The sequence below is a fragment of the Aotus nancymaae genome, unplaced genomic scaffold (assembly GCF_030222135.1).
Source record: "Aotus nancymaae isolate 86718 unplaced genomic scaffold, 86718_ANA_hifiasm-v0.15.2.pri h1tg000020l, whole genome shotgun sequence".
Classification (NCBI taxonomy): domain Eukaryota; kingdom Metazoa; phylum Chordata; class Mammalia; order Primates; family Aotidae; genus Aotus; species Aotus nancymaae.
In genome coordinates, this window is record NW_026988432.1 from 8,187,914 (window position 1) to 8,205,439 (window position 17,526).

The 17,526-nt window shown below is 41.0% G+C and overlaps 1 protein-coding gene across 6 annotated transcripts in view; it reads left to right on the forward strand.

Annotated features, from left to right (window-relative positions):
- Positions 1 to 17,526, forward strand: part of CD226 (CD226 molecule) — a 109,144-nt gene that overhangs the window by 28,624 nt on the left and 62,994 nt on the right. For 4 of the 6 annotated variants that reach the window (XM_012465390.3, XM_064379030.1, XM_012465393.3 and 1 more), the window contains exon 4: positions 5,962 to 6,027. The exons of the other annotated variants lie outside the window; for them this stretch is intronic. In XM_012465390.3, the coding sequence (XP_012320813.2) occupies positions 5,962 to 6,027 (66 nt within the window). The remainder of the gene's footprint in view (positions 1 to 5,961; positions 6,028 to 17,526) is intronic. 6 annotated transcript variants of the gene reach the window in all.

Consider the following 17,526-nt stretch of genomic DNA (forward strand, 5'->3'; position numbering starts at 1 on the left):
AAACTTCCTCATAGGATTAGTGAGTAGGTGTGAGTGACCTTCAGAGAGGCCCTATAGGAATTTACCCATTGACAGATCACATTATGAACTGAAAGTAAAAATATAAACTGCATTTTATAAAATAAAAAATATGAGATTTGGAATATTCAAAAGCAAGCAAACAAAAAGAAAATAAGTAACCGAAGCAAGTCAGACAGCTCATGGCTTGTTAAACATTCAGTTTTTACTGATGCCTGGGGCTCCTCTGTGGCTTTCTCTATGAGTTAATGCTGTCTTGTGATGGTTTAGGTAGCGTCGATAAAAAGATCTGGTTTCTAAGTTATGATTTTTGTTGCTGGTTTTTGTTTTTGTTTGGTTTTATAGGGAGTGGAGGTTGCAGGCAGAATGGCTTTTTGTTTCCTTGGAGAAAATGGTAGGAGACTATTTCTGAAGACATTTAAGATGTTGAAACTGTTAAGAATTTCAAGACCATCAAGTCAACCCTTCAGGGATCAGTGTGAAATTATTCCCCCAGGCAGCACCTCTTCTACTTACTCCTGAGCAGTTTTAATTAAATAACTCAGTTGATGGGGCTTCTGGCACTTCCCTTGAGAGATTATTCACAATCCAATAACTCTCAATGTGAGAACATTTTTCCTGACTTCAGCTATTTAACCAACTTACACTTTTAAAAAAGTCTTCATCGTAATCTGCCTCGAGAGAAAGAGCCATGTTTCACAGGATATGGATATAAGGAGACTTCCAAGGATGGAGCCGTAATACATAATATTCATACTTACTAGTGTTGTAAATACCTATGTGCATCATACCTGCTGAACTTAGTGGGGCGATGACTGTGGCCAAACAGAATGAAATCTGGGCATCAATTCTGGAAGCATTTAGGTGTGCCATTTAGTGAGCAGAATCCTAGGAAACTTAACATTCTCATTTTAGCAGATTAGCTCTTAAGAACATAGTTGTTCCATTTCTTGGCCAGCTACATAAAATTCTATATGCTACCGACACTGATATTTCCAGAATTGCTTAGTGAAGGCGTGTGTGTGTGTGTGTGTGTGTGTGTGTGTGTCCTCTGTATGGACAGGATCATTTCCTTCATGATATATAAAGAACCCAAGACTGGAGCAAATTTTAGGTCATTTACCTAATTCATTTCACTAATGTAGTACCTTTATTTCTCTTTGCAAATGGGAAGCTGTAGTTGAATGTATACCATTTTCATCTGAGAAACAGCCAAAGAATTCAATTGTCATATTGGTAATGTCAGTATATGTCCCCAAAAGAGACCCTTTGTAAAGTCCCATTAACTCCTGACATCAGATTTCTCAAAATATCTCTATTATCTTTTAAGAAGCATAGTTGCTCATTTAAGTGAAATAAAGAATATTTAACATAGGGCTTATAACTTCATCCTTTTATTCTCTTTAAATCCTATAAATGTTTTCGGAAAGAACAAACATTTAATATGATGAAAATACTTTCAACTACTGGCATTGTGTTTCTTTGTGCTTGGCACAGACAAAGTTTGAATTTTCATTCTTTACATCGCCTGACTATTCTGTTTTCAGTGAAAATAGCAGAATTGAACCAAACCTTGTTGCTCAAATGACACAGAGGTATTTGAATCTGCTTTATTAGATGAACAGTAATAACAGTAATTTAAAAATCTGTGTAAATCTTTTCTAAATCTGTTAAATAGCTATTATTGTTTGCTACGAGGAAAAGAAAGAATGTATGCCCATACACCATGTAAACACATGGGCCGGGTGACCTGACCGTAATGCAGGGTGGAATTTGGAAAGTACCTTACAGCAAGGTTTGGGGAGTTGGGAGGTGACAGAGATTACTTCCAGTTTGGGGAACCCATGGCCTGGAATTCTAGGCGTAATTTGGATGACAGGGAGATGAGGGCTGGCAGGAAGAGGGAGGAATTTCTAACAGGAAAGTGCATCACAAAAGACATCACATACCAGGGAGATGCTCTTTGTGTTTGAGGCACATGCAAACAAATTTGGCCAGAGGCTTAGGGGAAGGTTAGGGGGTGGAAGGTCCAGATTTTGCACTTCATTTGGTTGTTAGTAAAGTTTTCAAACAGTGAAAGTCTCAAGTTGGCCATGATTTGGAGCCACGACCCTACCGACAGCATGGAGGGTAATGTAGAGGTAGGAAGGTAGAAAGACAGGAGGCAAGGAAGCAGTGAGAGAAAGGGATGCCTGTGGCCCTGCAGTGAGGGGGGACACCGCCCCCACAGGGCAGCCCACCAGAGCAGTCTTCGTGAATTACACACCAAGAACGTTCCCCTCTGCAAGTTTCTCCTTCCCATTTTCTCCCCGCTCTAATTCTATAAATATTTATTCAATGTCTGTCATATGCTGAGCCTCACACAGGCCCAGCATATGACAGACATTGAATAAATATTTATAGAATTAGAGAGGGGAGGCACATAGGATAAATGTCCCAGTCCCTCATCTCAGGCTCAAGGCTCCCTGCAACTTGATGCTTGCATTGTTTGGGTGCAGAGGACAGAGATTGGTGGAGTTCGGAGCGGATAGTGACAGGGTATGTGTGTCATGTTGGAAGGAAGGTTGTGGAATGAAAGAAGGGGGTCATTCAAGGAGCTTCAGAGATCAGAAGACACTAGAGCTTACTCATGGGGGAAGATGAGAATGACTGAAGGGTGATCATGCTGTTAGCTGGATGGCATTCCTGCTGGAGGGAAATCATGCTAATGGCACAAAAGCAAAGTGAGGCTGGTGTGTTTGAGAACTGCAGGATGCATCATAAAGCCTGAATAAAAGCTAATTTAAAAGTGCAGTGGTGCCAGGTGGTGAACTTGGAGGGGTGGATAGTGGTGATAAAGAAATTTGATGCATGATCAGCAGGAGCTCCAGATTTTTGCTTAGAAGAGGGGGCATTCTGAACACTTGATTTGGAACTGCATTTTCACAGCAAACATACTTAATTAGATGCATTTTCTTTGCAGCAGGATGGGAGTAGGAGCTTTACTTCCCTCTAGTTACATTGTTGTGTCACAAATGTACACTGTTCTAAGACATTTTAACTTTAGGTTTTAGGCAAGGGGGAACCGTTAGGAATTTCCATTAGTCTGCATTTTAGAAAGAACACTTAGACAGGGTTTAGAAGAAAGATTGGAAGCAAGAGAGGATAGAGGAAAGACACGTCAAGAGAAGTGTTTTCCCCAGTTTGTTGAAGTCGCAACTCCTAATATCTCAGAAGGTGACTGTATTTGGAAGTAGGGTTTTTTTCAGAGATAATTAAGTTAAAATGAGGTCATTAGGATGGGATCTAATCCAATCTGACTGGTTTCCAAATAAGAGGATATTAGGACTCAGAGGTTCCTGTGGACACCAAGGAGAGAGGCCTCAAAAGGAATCAACCCTGCTGGAGCCTGAATTTTGGGTTTCCAGCACCCAGGATTGCAGTAAAATAAGTTCCTGTTGTTTAAGCCTTTTCAGTCTGTGGTACTTTATTATGGCAGCCCTAGCAAACTAATGCAGAGATGATGATAATAAGTCAGACAAGAGATGAAAAAGAATTAAATTAAGGCAGCTTAAGTGGGGTAAGCAGATGGGGCATATTCAGGATGAATTTTCTTCTGAGTGTGTTCTTCTTTATTCTGATTTCTTCCCCTCCTGAAGATTCAGGACTTATATTTTAAAAAACTACTACAATGAACATTCGTGTGCATGTGTCCTTATAGTAGAACAATTTATAATCCTTTGGGTATATACCCAGTAATGGGATTGCTGGGTCAAATGGAATTTCTATTTCTAGGTCCTTGAGGAATCGCCACACTGTCTTCCACAATGGTTGAACTAATTTACACTCCCACCAACAGTGTAAAAGTGTTCCTATTTCTCCATATCCTCTCCAGCATCTGTCGTCTCCAGATTTTTTAATGATCGCCATTCTAACTGGCGTGAGATGGTATCTCAATGTAGTTTTGATTTGCATTTCTCTAATGACCAGTGATGATGAACATTTTTTCATGTTTGTTGGCCTCATGTATGTCTTCTTTTGTAAAGTAGCTGTTCATATCCTTCGCCCACCTTTGAATGGGCTTGTTTGTTTTTTTCTTGTAAATCTGTTTTAGTTCTTTGTAAATTGTGGATATTAGCCCTTTGTCAGATGGGTAAACTGCAAAAATTTTTTCCCATTCTTGGTTGCTGATTCACTCTAATGACTGTTTCTTTTTCTGTGCAGAAGCTGTGGAGTTTGATTAGGTCCCATTTGTCTATTTTGGCTTTTGTTGCAGTTTACAATAGCAAAGACCTGGAACCAACCCAAATGCCCATTGATGATAGACTGGGTGGGGAAAACGTGGCACATATACACCATGGAATATTATGCAGCCATCAAAAACGATGAGTTCGCGTCCTTTGTAGGGACGAACTGGATGAAACTGGAAACCATCATTCTCAGCAAACTGACACAAGAACACAAAATCAAACACCGCATGTTCTCACTCATAGGTGGGTGTTGAACAATGAGAACACATGGACACAGGGAGGGGAGCACTACACACTGGGGTCTATTGGGGGGAAATAGGGGAGAGACAATGCGGGGTGGGGAGTTGGGGAGAGATAGCATGGGGAGAAATGCCAGATATAGGTGAAGGGGAGGAAGGCAGCAAATCACACTGCCATGTGTGTACCTATGCAACAATCTTGCATGTTGTTCACATGTACCCCAAAACCTAAAATGCAATAAAAAAAAAAGAAAAAAAAAACTACTACAACTGCCAGAGCGTTGGCCCAGACGTTGCTGGAGGACTGCTCCCGCGAACTGGCTTTGTCAGGGTTTCACTCCTGGCTCTGTCTGTCTCTACCTTAATTTGTTTCTTGCAGTGCACCCGCCTCCGTCCTCCCCGGAATTGGTATACATCGTTGTTTTGTAATCTATGTCTGATGCTGAAATGTTAAAGTAGTTCTGTCTCTACTGTCAGTTGTTTTTTCTTTTTTACTCAGTTTTTTTTTCTTCCTGTCATTGTTTTATTTTCTTATGTTCGTGGTTATTTTTCACCATGTGCTGCTCCTAGTCTTTGATGAAGCCTTCTGGGGATTCTCCGAAGCCTCAAATGAAGGGGGCTTCATTCTCAGAGGAGTCGAGACCTGGATTACTTTCAGCCTGAGCTTTACGGAGCACCCATGCTATGGGAATTTAGGCTGTACATCCACATGAGGACCGATTTGTGCTTAGAACTACTCAAGGATTTCTTTCTTTCCCTTAGTCACCTGGGGGTGCAGGTGAGGGCACGCTTATTTCCAGGTCACTGTTACCACGAAGGAATGTCCCTCAGAGGTCTCGACAGGAGGAAGGTCTTCGTCTTAATTCTTGCTTCTAGTAGGTCCTGGGTTTTGACACCCGTTTCCTTTGTGTTCTATGAGGTTCAAAAATCAGAGTTCATGTTTGCTAAGGTTGGCCAGGCATGCTCAGGGCAGAAGTGGCTTCCACGTCCCTATCTCCCAAGTTTTTCACTTTTACCTGGATTTTTCCTGGTGGTCCCTGTGTTGTCAGGGATTTGATGCTTTAAGATTTAAAAAAAGTATTAATCCTACATATTTAGTTGTTTTTAGTAGAAAGTTTGGTGATAATCATGAAGCCTGATATTTCACGGGAAATAGAAATAACCGTATTTCTAAAACATAAATTTGCTTCTTTCACAAATCTGTCCTGCTCCCAGTCTTTCTCATTTGAGTCAATATTTGCACATCTTAAAAACATAGAAGTCATCTTTTATGCTTTGTTTCACCTCATTTTTCACATCTAAGAGGCTAGACTTGCAAAATATACGCCTCATATCCATTTATCTCAAACTATATTGCATCAGCCTTCATTCAAAGCACTCATCTTTTACCTCTTTGTATTTTAAAAAAGTACTTGTCATCTAGATGCTTTTACCTGAAAGTGTCATCTGACTAATGTAGCCCATTGTCTTCACAGAAATGATGTATCCAATACCCCAGTTTTTGGACTCTTCTCCAGTCCCGGTAGGATTCCACGGTGCAGGTGAGAGGTGCCTGACCTCCTTCATTCTCGATCACCTCCAGAGATGGCATGCAGCCTGTGGAGTTTCCACATTTCTGGGAATGAGCTCATACAGTAGATGAGAGAGAGAGAGAGAGAGAGAGAGAGAGAGAAAGAAATGAGAAATGGTAGATTTCATAATGTATTAGATGTTGGGCATGAAATAGAAAAGGGATTCAAGAGCGGCACCAGGTTTTACTTGGGATCCTGAGTGGATGGTGCTGTCATTGACTGCATTAGGGAGAATGAGATGAGAACCTCTGGAGTGGGGTTGAGTGGTTTAGGTTTAGAAAACCAAGTGAAGCTCTCTAGTAGGCAGGAGGATTTTTTTTTTTTGAGACGGAGTTTCGCTCTTGTTACCCAGGCTGGAGTGCAATGGCGCGATCTCGGCTCACCGCAACCTCCGCCTCCTGGGTTCAGGCAATTCTCCTGCCTCAGCCTCCTGAGTAGCTGGATTCAAGCATGTGCCCCTATGCTAGGCTAATTTCTGTAGATTTCGTAGAGATGGGGTATCACCATGTTGTCTAGATTGGTCTTGAACTCCTGACCTCAGATGATCCACCTGCCTCAGCCTCCCAAAGTGCTAGGATTACAGGCGTGAGCCACTGTGCTGCCTGCTAAATGGTTCTATGTGCTGTGGTGAGAGATGCATACTCGCCACAAGAGGACTGAGAGTTTATTGAAGTTATTTAATGTCTGGAGAGAGATATCAGGTTGATCATGTTGTGGGCAGTCGTTCATGTGGGAGCAAGACTGGAGTGAAGGAGACTGGGCAGGAGTCTATTTTAGCAGTACAGTGGGAATGGACCAGAATAGGGGCAATTTGGATAGAGAGTGTAGACTCTGTGTTTGAGAGATGTTAAAAAGTAGAGTTGACGGGATCCAGCAACTGATTGGATGAGTGAGAAAGGGAAGAGGTGCTAGGAAGGGACACCCAGTTTCTGAATGGTGGGGAGAAAAAAAAGGAGCCAGTTTGGAGAGGGAAATATGGTTTTGGAATATCTGTGACTAGAAAGTGGGGAAAAAAAGCTTGAAAATCTAAATGAGTTTTTTCTCTTGGTTCTCTTTGCCATGTGATTGATCTACTCAGGACATTCAAGGAGGTGAGTTTGCACTCCTTTTCTTTGCAGAAATCATGCTGCATTCCTTATCCTAGTTTGCATTTGGTTATGCACCAAGTACTTGTCCCAGCGCATTCTCCCAGTTTTCTGGACATAGCAGTAAGACTCATTGGCTTGAATATCATGACCTATCTCGAGTTCCCCTTTTGGATGGCATCAATTGAAAACACACTCATTCCGAAGCATGGTGGCCATGTGCAAATATCAGAAGTGCATTTTGTCCAACAGGTTGTCTTACAGCACCTGCAAAGCAAGATGAGTGGGGGATTTTAATTCCTGGTGAGAACATTGTTTTCAGTTCATGAGTTAGGTCAAAGGCTTATCATTTATTTAAAGTAATATATGTTACCTATTTGTTCTAATGGAAAATTTAGGAATTCTCTAAAGTTTTTTTTCCATAAAGATGAAATTGAATAATCTCTTTAGTATCTTTGTTACTCTACTCACCGAAAAACTTACGTTGTATACATTGTTTCCAAATGCCACTCAGTTTCTCTCCCTCTCTTTCTCATTTTGATGTCCTGAAAGACTTTCTAACATTTATGGAGTCTTATGCAAGATATTTTTCAAACACTTTCTGGCCTCACTACTTGCTTGTACCTCTGGGCTTTGAAATTCTTCCCAGTTGAATTTTTTTTTTTTTTTTTTTTTTTTTTTTTTTTTTTTTACAATACCTTCATCCGACTGTTGCCCTTTGACTTTGCCAGTTTAGCCATAAGGGGTTTTATTTGAAGCACCTGGCCCTTTAGATCTGCTGGCACGTATTTTCCCTGGACTTTCAAAAACATGTTTGTTTTTTTTTAAAGTAAGTCTAAGAGTTTCTTTAGGATTTTTATCTTTTCAACTATACTATTTTTTTTAACCAGAATATTTGCATTTTATTGTACTTTCCATTTGTAATTATGCAAAAATTTCCAATGAACTTTTGACTCTGCCTTTCTAGTCAGAATTGCCTTTAGTCATTTCATCATGACAGATGCTTCAAAGCACATATTGTATGTCCCTATTTCATTCCACAATGTGATATAAATTTTCATATATTTTTATTCCTGTAAATTCAGGAACCAGTTATATGTGCAATACAAATGTAGTGGGTCTACAGCTTTTTCGGGGGCGCAATGCAGATAATGGAAGTAGTCCATCAGTCCTCCCTAACTTTTCTGTCTGCCTCATTTTGCATAACATTTTCTTCTATGATGTTGGCTCGGTGGTCTATGGTATAATTCAAGAAGCTTGTTTCTCCCTTGTAAAGTTTTGAGGTTTCAGTTGGCAGTTGCTGTTTAGATGTGAGTTTTGTGGAAGCCATCCTGGATAAATGATGCTGCATCTGTTTTTATTTTGAAGTCTGAAGGCACAATACTCCATTGATTTTTATTGATTAACCTTTTTCCATCTTAAATCAGATGTGTCACTTCTATTGAGGTTGTCACTTTCTTGCAAGTTTCCCATTAATCCTCTTAATTTTTTTAGGTCCCCAGGATTTCTGGAGATAAAGTTATGAATTTCCATTGGTCAGTTCTCAGATAAAGAAGGCAATAGAGGCTTCACTAGAGAAAAACTGTTTTTTCAAAGGCCAGGGCTGATGGGGTAAGGCAGGGATACAAAGAGACCATTTTTAGCAGTTGGTGTTGAGGCGGGGACAGGATTCTAATCGATGAGAACTTCAGTCCTGCATTAATCCCATTTCTGGCCCCCAATCTTGTCTTCCTGCACATGACCTTTGCCCTTCAACATTATGATGCTGTGTTTTGCTAATTTGTTATCGGATTTTCTTTTCTTTTTTCTTTTTTGAGACAGAGTCTCACTCTGTTGCCCAGGCTGGAGTGTAGTGGCGTGATCTCAGATCACTGCAACCTCCACCTCCTGGGTTCAAGCCATTCTTCTACCTCAGCCTCCTGAGTAGCTGGGATTACAGGTGCACACCACCACGCCGGTCTACTTTTTGTAATTTAGTAGAGACGGGGTTTTACCCTGTTGGTCAGACTGGTCTCGAACTCCTGACCTCAAGCAATCCGCCTGCTTGGCCTCCCAAAGTGCTGGGATTACAAAGTGTGGGCTACCACGCCTGGCCAGTTCTGAGATTTTCTTTTCAAAACTGCTCTCATATCAGCTCTCACCACTAGAAAGCTGTATGAGAGTGGAATTTGGTAGACCGCTAATGGCTCTGTTCCCAGGGGTTCGTTTTCAGCACTGTGCATCCTCACGATGGCCTGGTCTGTTTCTTGACTAGATAAGATTTGTGGCGAGATGAGTCCTCATTTCTGCAGAAGTCCAGCATTTCCAGATCAGTCCTCGGGCTCTTCAACCTAATTGTTCCATTTAGCCAAGTCTGTTGTAGTGTAAAACATAATACAAAGCTGGGCATGGTGGCTCATGCCTGTAATCCCAGCATTTTGGGAAGCTGAGGCAGGAGGATTGCTTGAGCCTAGGAGTTTGAAACCAGACTGGGCAACATAGTGAGACTCTGTCTCTACTGAAAATAAAAAATTAGCCAGTTGTGGTGGCATGCACCTGTGGTCCCAGCTACTTGGAGGCTGAGGTAGGAGGACTGCCTGCGCCCAGGTGGTTGAAGCTGCTGTGAGCTACGATTGTGCCACTGGACTCTAGGCTGGGTGCCAGAGTGAGACCCTATCTCCAATAATAAACAAAGAAAAATTACAGAAATTCAGCAAATACTCAAGGCCTTACTACTTGACAACAAAATCATTTGCCATTCCTTGTATTAGGCCTAAGTTAATATTTTTAAAATAGTGTTTATACTTTTAAGATAGAACAAAAAATACTTGCAATACATTTACCACATTTCTGATGCTGTTAGAAAAGCCTTCTGCATGTTTATTTTTCCAGCCATTTGTACACCTTAGTGCTCCATTTAGTAAGTGTAACAGGTCCTTTATTGTGGGGATTTTGTATGCTGGATATGACTGGTAATGACGAGGTCCCTAAAACAATGAAGATTCTTGGTACTTCCTCGAGTGGAGTTTTCCAAAGACAAAAGTGGGAGCTTGTTTTTAATTTCTACCAAAAGAAACAAAGAAACAAAAACTTAAAAAAAAAAAACAACAACCTAAAACCCTAAACAAAGCCCAAACTAAATCAAAACAAAAAACTTGGAGGAAAGAAGTCAGTAGAGTAATAAAACTAAGGAGAAAGAATATCACGGAGGCAATTATGCCAGACAGCATCGGGTAAAACTTGGAGTGTGTAGATTTGCATCCTATACTTTGACATACAGTTGCTTAAATAGGCCGGGCGCGGTGGCTCACGCCTGTAATCCCAGCACTTTGGGAGGCCGAGGCGGGTGGATCACGAGGTCAAGAAATCGAGACCATCCTGGTCAACATGGTGAAACCCCGTCTCTACTAAAAATACAAAAAATTAGCTGGGCACGGTGGCGCGTGCCTGTAATCCCAGCTACTCAGGAGGCTGAGGCAGGAGAATTGCTTGAACCCAGGAGGCGGAGGTTGCGGTGAGCCGAGATCGTGCCATTGCACTCCAGCCCGGGTAACAAGAGCGAAACTCCATCTAAAAAAAAAAAAAAAAAAAAAAATTGATTTAAGGCAAGTGATTTAAGGTAATATTCAAAAGATAAGGCCAACCCATAAAGGGCCCCATGAATCTTCCCACAAGGCAGGTGTGATGTTCTGCCTTGTGGATTAGCCTGGAGGGAGGACAGACACTTTATTAGAGATTGGGTAGGGAGGTTAAAAGATGTGGTGCCCTCTTACATGACTAAGAGGCCATTCCTTCTGTGGAGATGCTTACAATCCAATGGCCCGATAAGACATGTTAACTTCTCGCAGAGGTGGCCAGAGTGCAGATAGGAGGAAAACGGCACCCTCAAAGCTGGCGAAGCTTCCCAGAGGATCCCATGTGAGGAGGCTTTCAGGGTTTGAGGATCTCAGCAGACAGAACAGCCTGCACAAGGGCATGGAGGTGCGGACAAGAGAGGTGAACACATGAGGGCCTGGAGGGGTGGTGATTAATGGGGTGGTTACGGGGCATGGGCAGATACGGTGAGAGATGAGGGCAGCGAGAAAGAGGCTTAGGGAGAGATTATACTTGCGTGTGTCTATGGAGCTCCAAGTGTTGAATCTGTGGTTTGCAAGCAGAGAGGTCCATGATCAGATTTACATTTGGGACTAATTGTCCTCCCAGAGGAATGATTGGGTAAGTCTTCATTGCCTCAGCACGAACACCTGGGCAATTGCATTCTAAGACAGTGGTGACCTGCAGATGGGAAAAGACAAATACACAGGACTGAGTTACAGTACATAAAGTGAGTGACCTTTTGGTATAAAGGACTCCAGAATTGATAGTTTGTAATTATCAGTTTTAGGGCCCATGATGTGCTAGATGATACACATCGATTGTTTGGGTACATAATGAGTTTTTTTTTTTTTTTTTTTTTTTTTGAGATGGAGTCTTGCTCTTGTTGCCCAGGCTGGAGTGCAGTGGCACAATCTCAGCTCACTGCAACCTCTGCCTCCCAGGTCCAAGCGATTCTCTTGCCTCAGCCTCCTAAGTAGCTGGCATTGTAGGTGCGCACCACCACGCCTGGCTAATTTTTGTATTTTTAGTGGAGACGGGGTTTCATCCTGTGGGTCAGGCTGGTCCCGAACTCCTTACCTCATAATGAGTCTTTAGTTGTGTTCTTTTAAGAAATTCAGTCAAATTTCTGTGTTCAAATACTGACTCTACCTTTGCTATCCATGACCCTTGTTATAATATCTTTAAAATGAGAGTCGTAATAACAGTGCCTCAAAGGTAGGGTGAGATTCAGTAAGCATCTGCTGGAAAGTGTTTATCACACCTCATGCTATTATAAATACCTAGTATATATTAAATTTATTATCATTATTAATTGGCCAAAATAACAATGTAAAGAAAAATGAAGCAAAGTTGTTTTTCTTTTGAAGAGTAATTATAAGTGCTACTGGTTATAGAGAAAAATACAGAGGACAGAATCTTCATGTAAGTAAAAAGGAGAAGTGTCAAGTTTTCTTAAATAATATAAAAATGAAGAAAGGAATGCCTTGGTAAGGCAATAAGTGATTATATATTATAAACTCCATGGAGCATTGTTTTTATCTTGTATGTAAATGGACATTTCAAGGCAGTAGGAGATGGATTTTGCATGGAAAATCCCTGTGTTTCATAATGTGAAGAACAGAGAGACCACTAGTCTTCCTTTTATCAAAACAAATGGCAGTACAGAAGTCAGTTCATTTCTAGTATCTTCCCTAAGAGAGCAAACCAGTTTTAAAAATACCTTCAGTTTTTCTTGTTTCGATTTTGGGTTTGAGCCTGTGTGGAGAGTGACAAGGCCAGGTATGGTGGCTCATGCCTGTAATCCCAGCACTTTGGGAGGCCAAGGGAGGCAGATTCCTTCATCCCAGAGTTCGAGACCAGCTTGGGCAACATGGCAAAACCCTGTGGCTACAAAAAAAAAAAAAAAAGAAAATTAGCTGAGTGTGGTGGCATATGTCTGTTGTCCTAGCTACTTAGGAGGCTGAGGTGGGAGGATGATTTGAGCCTGAAAGGTTGAGGCTGCAGTGACCTGTGATCATGCATGCCCACTAGAGTAAGGCCTTGTCTTTAAAAGAAAAGAGTGGCAGCAGAAGTAGATGAAGCTTAGAGTAAAACTCACGTTTCTTACAGTAACTGACTGTTTTTTGAAAGAACTTCATTTAAAAAAATCCTCATTCAGTGTTTGGTGCTGTTCAGTAAATCACATATCTTGGTACTATTATTTATGACGCAGTCATGATAAGCAATTTGCCTTGTCAGACTTAATAACCCTGCCCTGCCTTGGTCAGCAAAATAAGATGAAAATGTGCTTTGCCTGGTGCCATTTACTTCACAAAGAAATAATACGTTTTGTCTCTCCAGCATTTACTTACTCTTAAAATTTAGATAATCTTCTTGCCTTCCTTCTTTCACAAAGTAGAGTCATTAACTTTCTTCTGATACTAGATATTGTTTGAAGGGTTTTATCTAATTCCTGGATGATCCTTTAAATATTATGGTGAAAATGAAGTGGTTTGTCTTATGTGATAAAATTCCCTGGTTCAAGACTTCTTTTAACAGTATTTTAGATATTTTTTGTAGCTATATAAAAGGTCAATTTTTGTCCCATGTTTGAAAAAAGCTCCCTGACAGCGTTTCTGGAATGTTTAAATTGCCTGGGTTTCTCCATTATTTTTCCCCAGCTTGAGCATAATGGAAATAGAGAGGCCACAACCAGTGCTTGCTTATCCTTGAGAAACGAAGTGGCAAATTAGCTGAAATAACGTCCAATACTCATTGGATGCAGTGTTTGCAAGAAGCCTCAACTGTGCAGACGTTCTCTGTTAAAGTTTTAACCTTTTTCTGTGTTTGACATTTCTTTCCTTTTGGCTCTTTTTTCTTCATTTGGCTGCCAGGTCCTCCAGCAGTGACATTATTTCCTAAGTACTTCCTCCTCTTTCCATTTCTAGGCCTTGGGCGGGCCCATGACCCCCTGCCTCCCGATTGCATCCCACGTGTGTATCAGTGAGCAACAAACTCAGCTCTTCCCGAAGTATCACTAGCCTGCCCCACACATTCAGTCTGTGAAATTACACAGATGCATATTGGGCAACCGTTCAGGCCTTCCACCTTCCATCTGTATTTTCCACGACTCCCCTGTTTGCACAGGGGTGTCTGTAAGTGCCCTGGCTGCCTGCTGATGGCTGTGGCTCTGCTCCGGGTCAAGACGTTGCTCCCTCGCTCTGGATCTGGTCCCTCTCCTATTGTGCCCCTGTGGAGAGCTCACGGTGCATTTTACATTGTAATCATCTATTTAGTTTTATGGCTTCCTAACTAGTTCCTAAGCCCTTTGAGGTTTGGGACCATGCCTGAGATATTATCCACTCTATCCCTAATTGCTGCTGCTGCTGCTTGTTCCTCTTCTTCCTCTTCTTCCTCCTCCTCCTCGTCCTCCTCCTCCCTCCCTCATGTCCCTCCCTCCCTCTCTCTCTTTTCTTCCCTTCACTTCCTTTGTCTTTCTCTTCTTTTTTTCTTTCCCTCCCTCCTTCCCTCCCTCCTTTCCTCCTTTCCTTCCTCCCTTTCCTCCTTTCCTTCCTCCCTTCCCTTCCCTCCCTTCCTCCCTTTCTCCCTCCCTTCCTTCCTTCCTTCCTTCCTTCCTTCCTTCTTTCTTTTTGAGACAGTGTCTCACTCTGTCACCCAGGCTGGAGTGCAATGGCGCAATCTCAGCTCACTGCAACCTCCACCTTCCAAATTCAAACGATTTTCCTGCCTCAGCTTCCCAAGTAGCTGGGATTACAGGTGCCTGCCACTACACCCAGCTAATTTTATTTTTGCATTTTTAGTAGAGATGGGGTTTCACAATGTTGGCCAGGCTGGTCTCGACTCCTGACCTCTGGTAATCCACCTGCCTTGGCCTCCCAAAGTGCTTGGATTACAGGCATGAGCCACTGTGCATGGCCCTAATAGCTTCTTTAGTCCTTCTCATGTATTAGGTCCTTAACAAATATTTTTGAACTTAATTTGTAATTGAAGCAAGTGACTCTTTTTGTAAGCCCTTTCAGGGATGTGATACGTCTTGCTTACCTTTATGTCCCATTAACATTACTCACACATTTTTTACAATAGACCCTTAAGAGTAGATTTGTTTAATTGAGATGAACTCACTTCCATGGGGAAAACTAAATTGGCTGTCCTCTTCTTGCTTGGTGTGGTTGGTGAGGCATACATTTCGTCTATTTCGGCCTTGGGTAGGCAGGCTCAGTGGGCAGCTCACTTGTTTTCAAGGTTTTAGAGCTCAGGGCTCTTGGCAACTATAAAGCCCTTTTGCTCCTCTTTGGAGTGAATTCAAACCACTCATTTTCCTTCACTACAACTTTGCTCTATGATCTCAAAGCATAATCAACAATGGATTATGTATTAGACAGGAGACTCGATGTTTGATCCTTTTCAATGACTCCCACCTTGTCCAAGAAGCTATGTGAAGAGTTACAGATATATTTATACACATAACTGAGGTCATACCTGAAGTTCTCAGTGATAGACAAAAGCACCCCTTTGGAAAAGTGAACTCAAGCTAACAACAGTAACAACTAAACTAAACTAACAGTACTAATACACAAAAATCAGGTGCAAGAACATGTAAATTCCTGTGCTTGATTAAAAAAAAAATCAACAGCTGCACAGAGGCATGTCTTGGGGCAGCACTATGAATGAAGAGGTACATATAGGCTAAAATAGGAGCATGGAGTGCATGTGTTGAGGGGTGGGTGTAACCTATCCTGAGAAGGAGGCAACCTAGGAAAGCTCAATGGCAGAGTCAGAAAGCAGGAGAAGAAGGGAGGTAAGATGGTGCTGGGGGAGGGACTGGCCCAGTCCAGAGTCCAGAGGTGATTTGCGTGTATATGGTGAGTTGGAGGACCCAGGGCAAGGTGAGTGGTAGACCGGAGCTGACACTTGGAGAAACCATGACTACTTACATTAGGCCTTAGAAAAAGTACTGAGAAGTTTGAATTTTATCCTGGAAGCTTTGGGGATACATAGAACTTTCAGCTAAAGACTAACAGGGCCAGATCTGTTTCACAAAGATTACTCTGCCTATATTATGTAATGTATACAGAGAATTATGACAAGGCCATTGTCATCACCACCTGGGGAGAGGAGGTGGTGACAATAAGAACCTGTTCAAGTGGGAAAGTGGAGGTGGGCAGATGTAAGGCTATTAAGGAGGACACAGTGACCGAATTTGGGTGTGGGTTAAATGAGAGGGATGCACGAAGTAAGGAGTGAAGATGGGCTTCAAATCTTGATAGCAGGTCATGTGGGGATGGTGTCTACCAAGATAGAGATTGTCAGAAGGATACCATATCACAAAGGATCAGAATTCATATGCAGAAAGTTGTACTGCTCTCTCAACATCCCTTAAAGCAAATTTGATGAGCATATAATGAGTGCCCACTGGGTGCACGTACTGAGTATAAAAATCTCTTAAGTTCCCTAAGGTACAAAATGTATAAAAAGGGCAGTTCATGCCCTTAGTAGGTTGCTACTCTAGTGGATGAACCATATATTCAATATGAAAGATGAAGCTAAGATTTCTAGTCTAATGACTCATTAGAAAATATTGTGTGGTTTGTTATTTTCTTCCCTCATTCCTTCCTGTTTACATCAAGTATAATTATTGGTATAAAAGAGGTTTTCAATACCCATTACTAAAATGCATTCTAGCCTGGGCAAGAAAGCAATACTCCCATTCTCTCTCTCTCTTTCTCTTCCTTTTTCCTCCTCTTCTTTATTCTTTTTCTTTCTTTCTTTCTTTAAAAAAAAAAAAAAAGAAGAAAAGAAAATATTGTGTGGTTTGATGCTTGTCAGAACATCAGGAAAACAAATACACTTTTTGTATTACTTTATGAATTAAACACATCATTGTTTCTTGTTGAGATGATAAATGTTCTGAGTCATGGCTTTCTAGAAAATATTTTACTTGGTATAGATTAGTCTGACAGCCTATTTTTTACCTTTTATTTTTTAAGATGTATTTCATTTTCAGCATCCAAACTATATTTTGAGAGAGGAAAAGGAGGGATGGATAGATGGTCAATGTCGCACTAAATTATTCCTTAGGGCTAGAGCATTCTTAAATTTTATTATATAAAATTGGTTTTGTCTTGTTATATGATTTTGTAAGTAACCACACACCAAATTAATCTTTTCCTGGAATATACATTGAAGTTTTTAGTTTTGTTCGTTATATATTACAAATAAATCACAAATCAGTATCTATGTGGTTATCTCTGGTTGCTCAAATCATCAGTTATTTATTTATGTACATCACTTAGATGCCTATTTTAATCCTTCGAGTAAATTATTTTTGCTGTAAAATGCAATTGAATCTATTAGGCAAAAAAAAAAAAAAAAAAAAAAAAATGCTTTGTTCTCTTAACTGTTATTCTGCAGTAATATACCTCTGAAATGAAATAGCATAACTGTGATAAACCTCACATTAGTGTATATCTTTAATCACTGCCACTGGCTCTGGCACATCCTGTGATTAGATTCTGATCCCCAAATTTTATGGCTTTTTTGTTTTGTTTTGCTTTAAAAAGACAAACCTATAAATGTGAAAAATGTAATTCCAAGATAATAGAGTTAGGAAGCCATTACTGAAGGTAGTTCTGGAGGAAAATTGAGAGTGTAAAATGATAACTTTAAAATATTTAAAATTATAGAGGTAGAAATTAAATTGCAGACATTAGGGGGAAAGTGTGTACTGTGCAGGGGAAACGGAAGTCATCCTAACTTAGAGAGTTTACAGTGAGATAAAAGAGCCAAGGAGAATGGCAAACACTGAGTT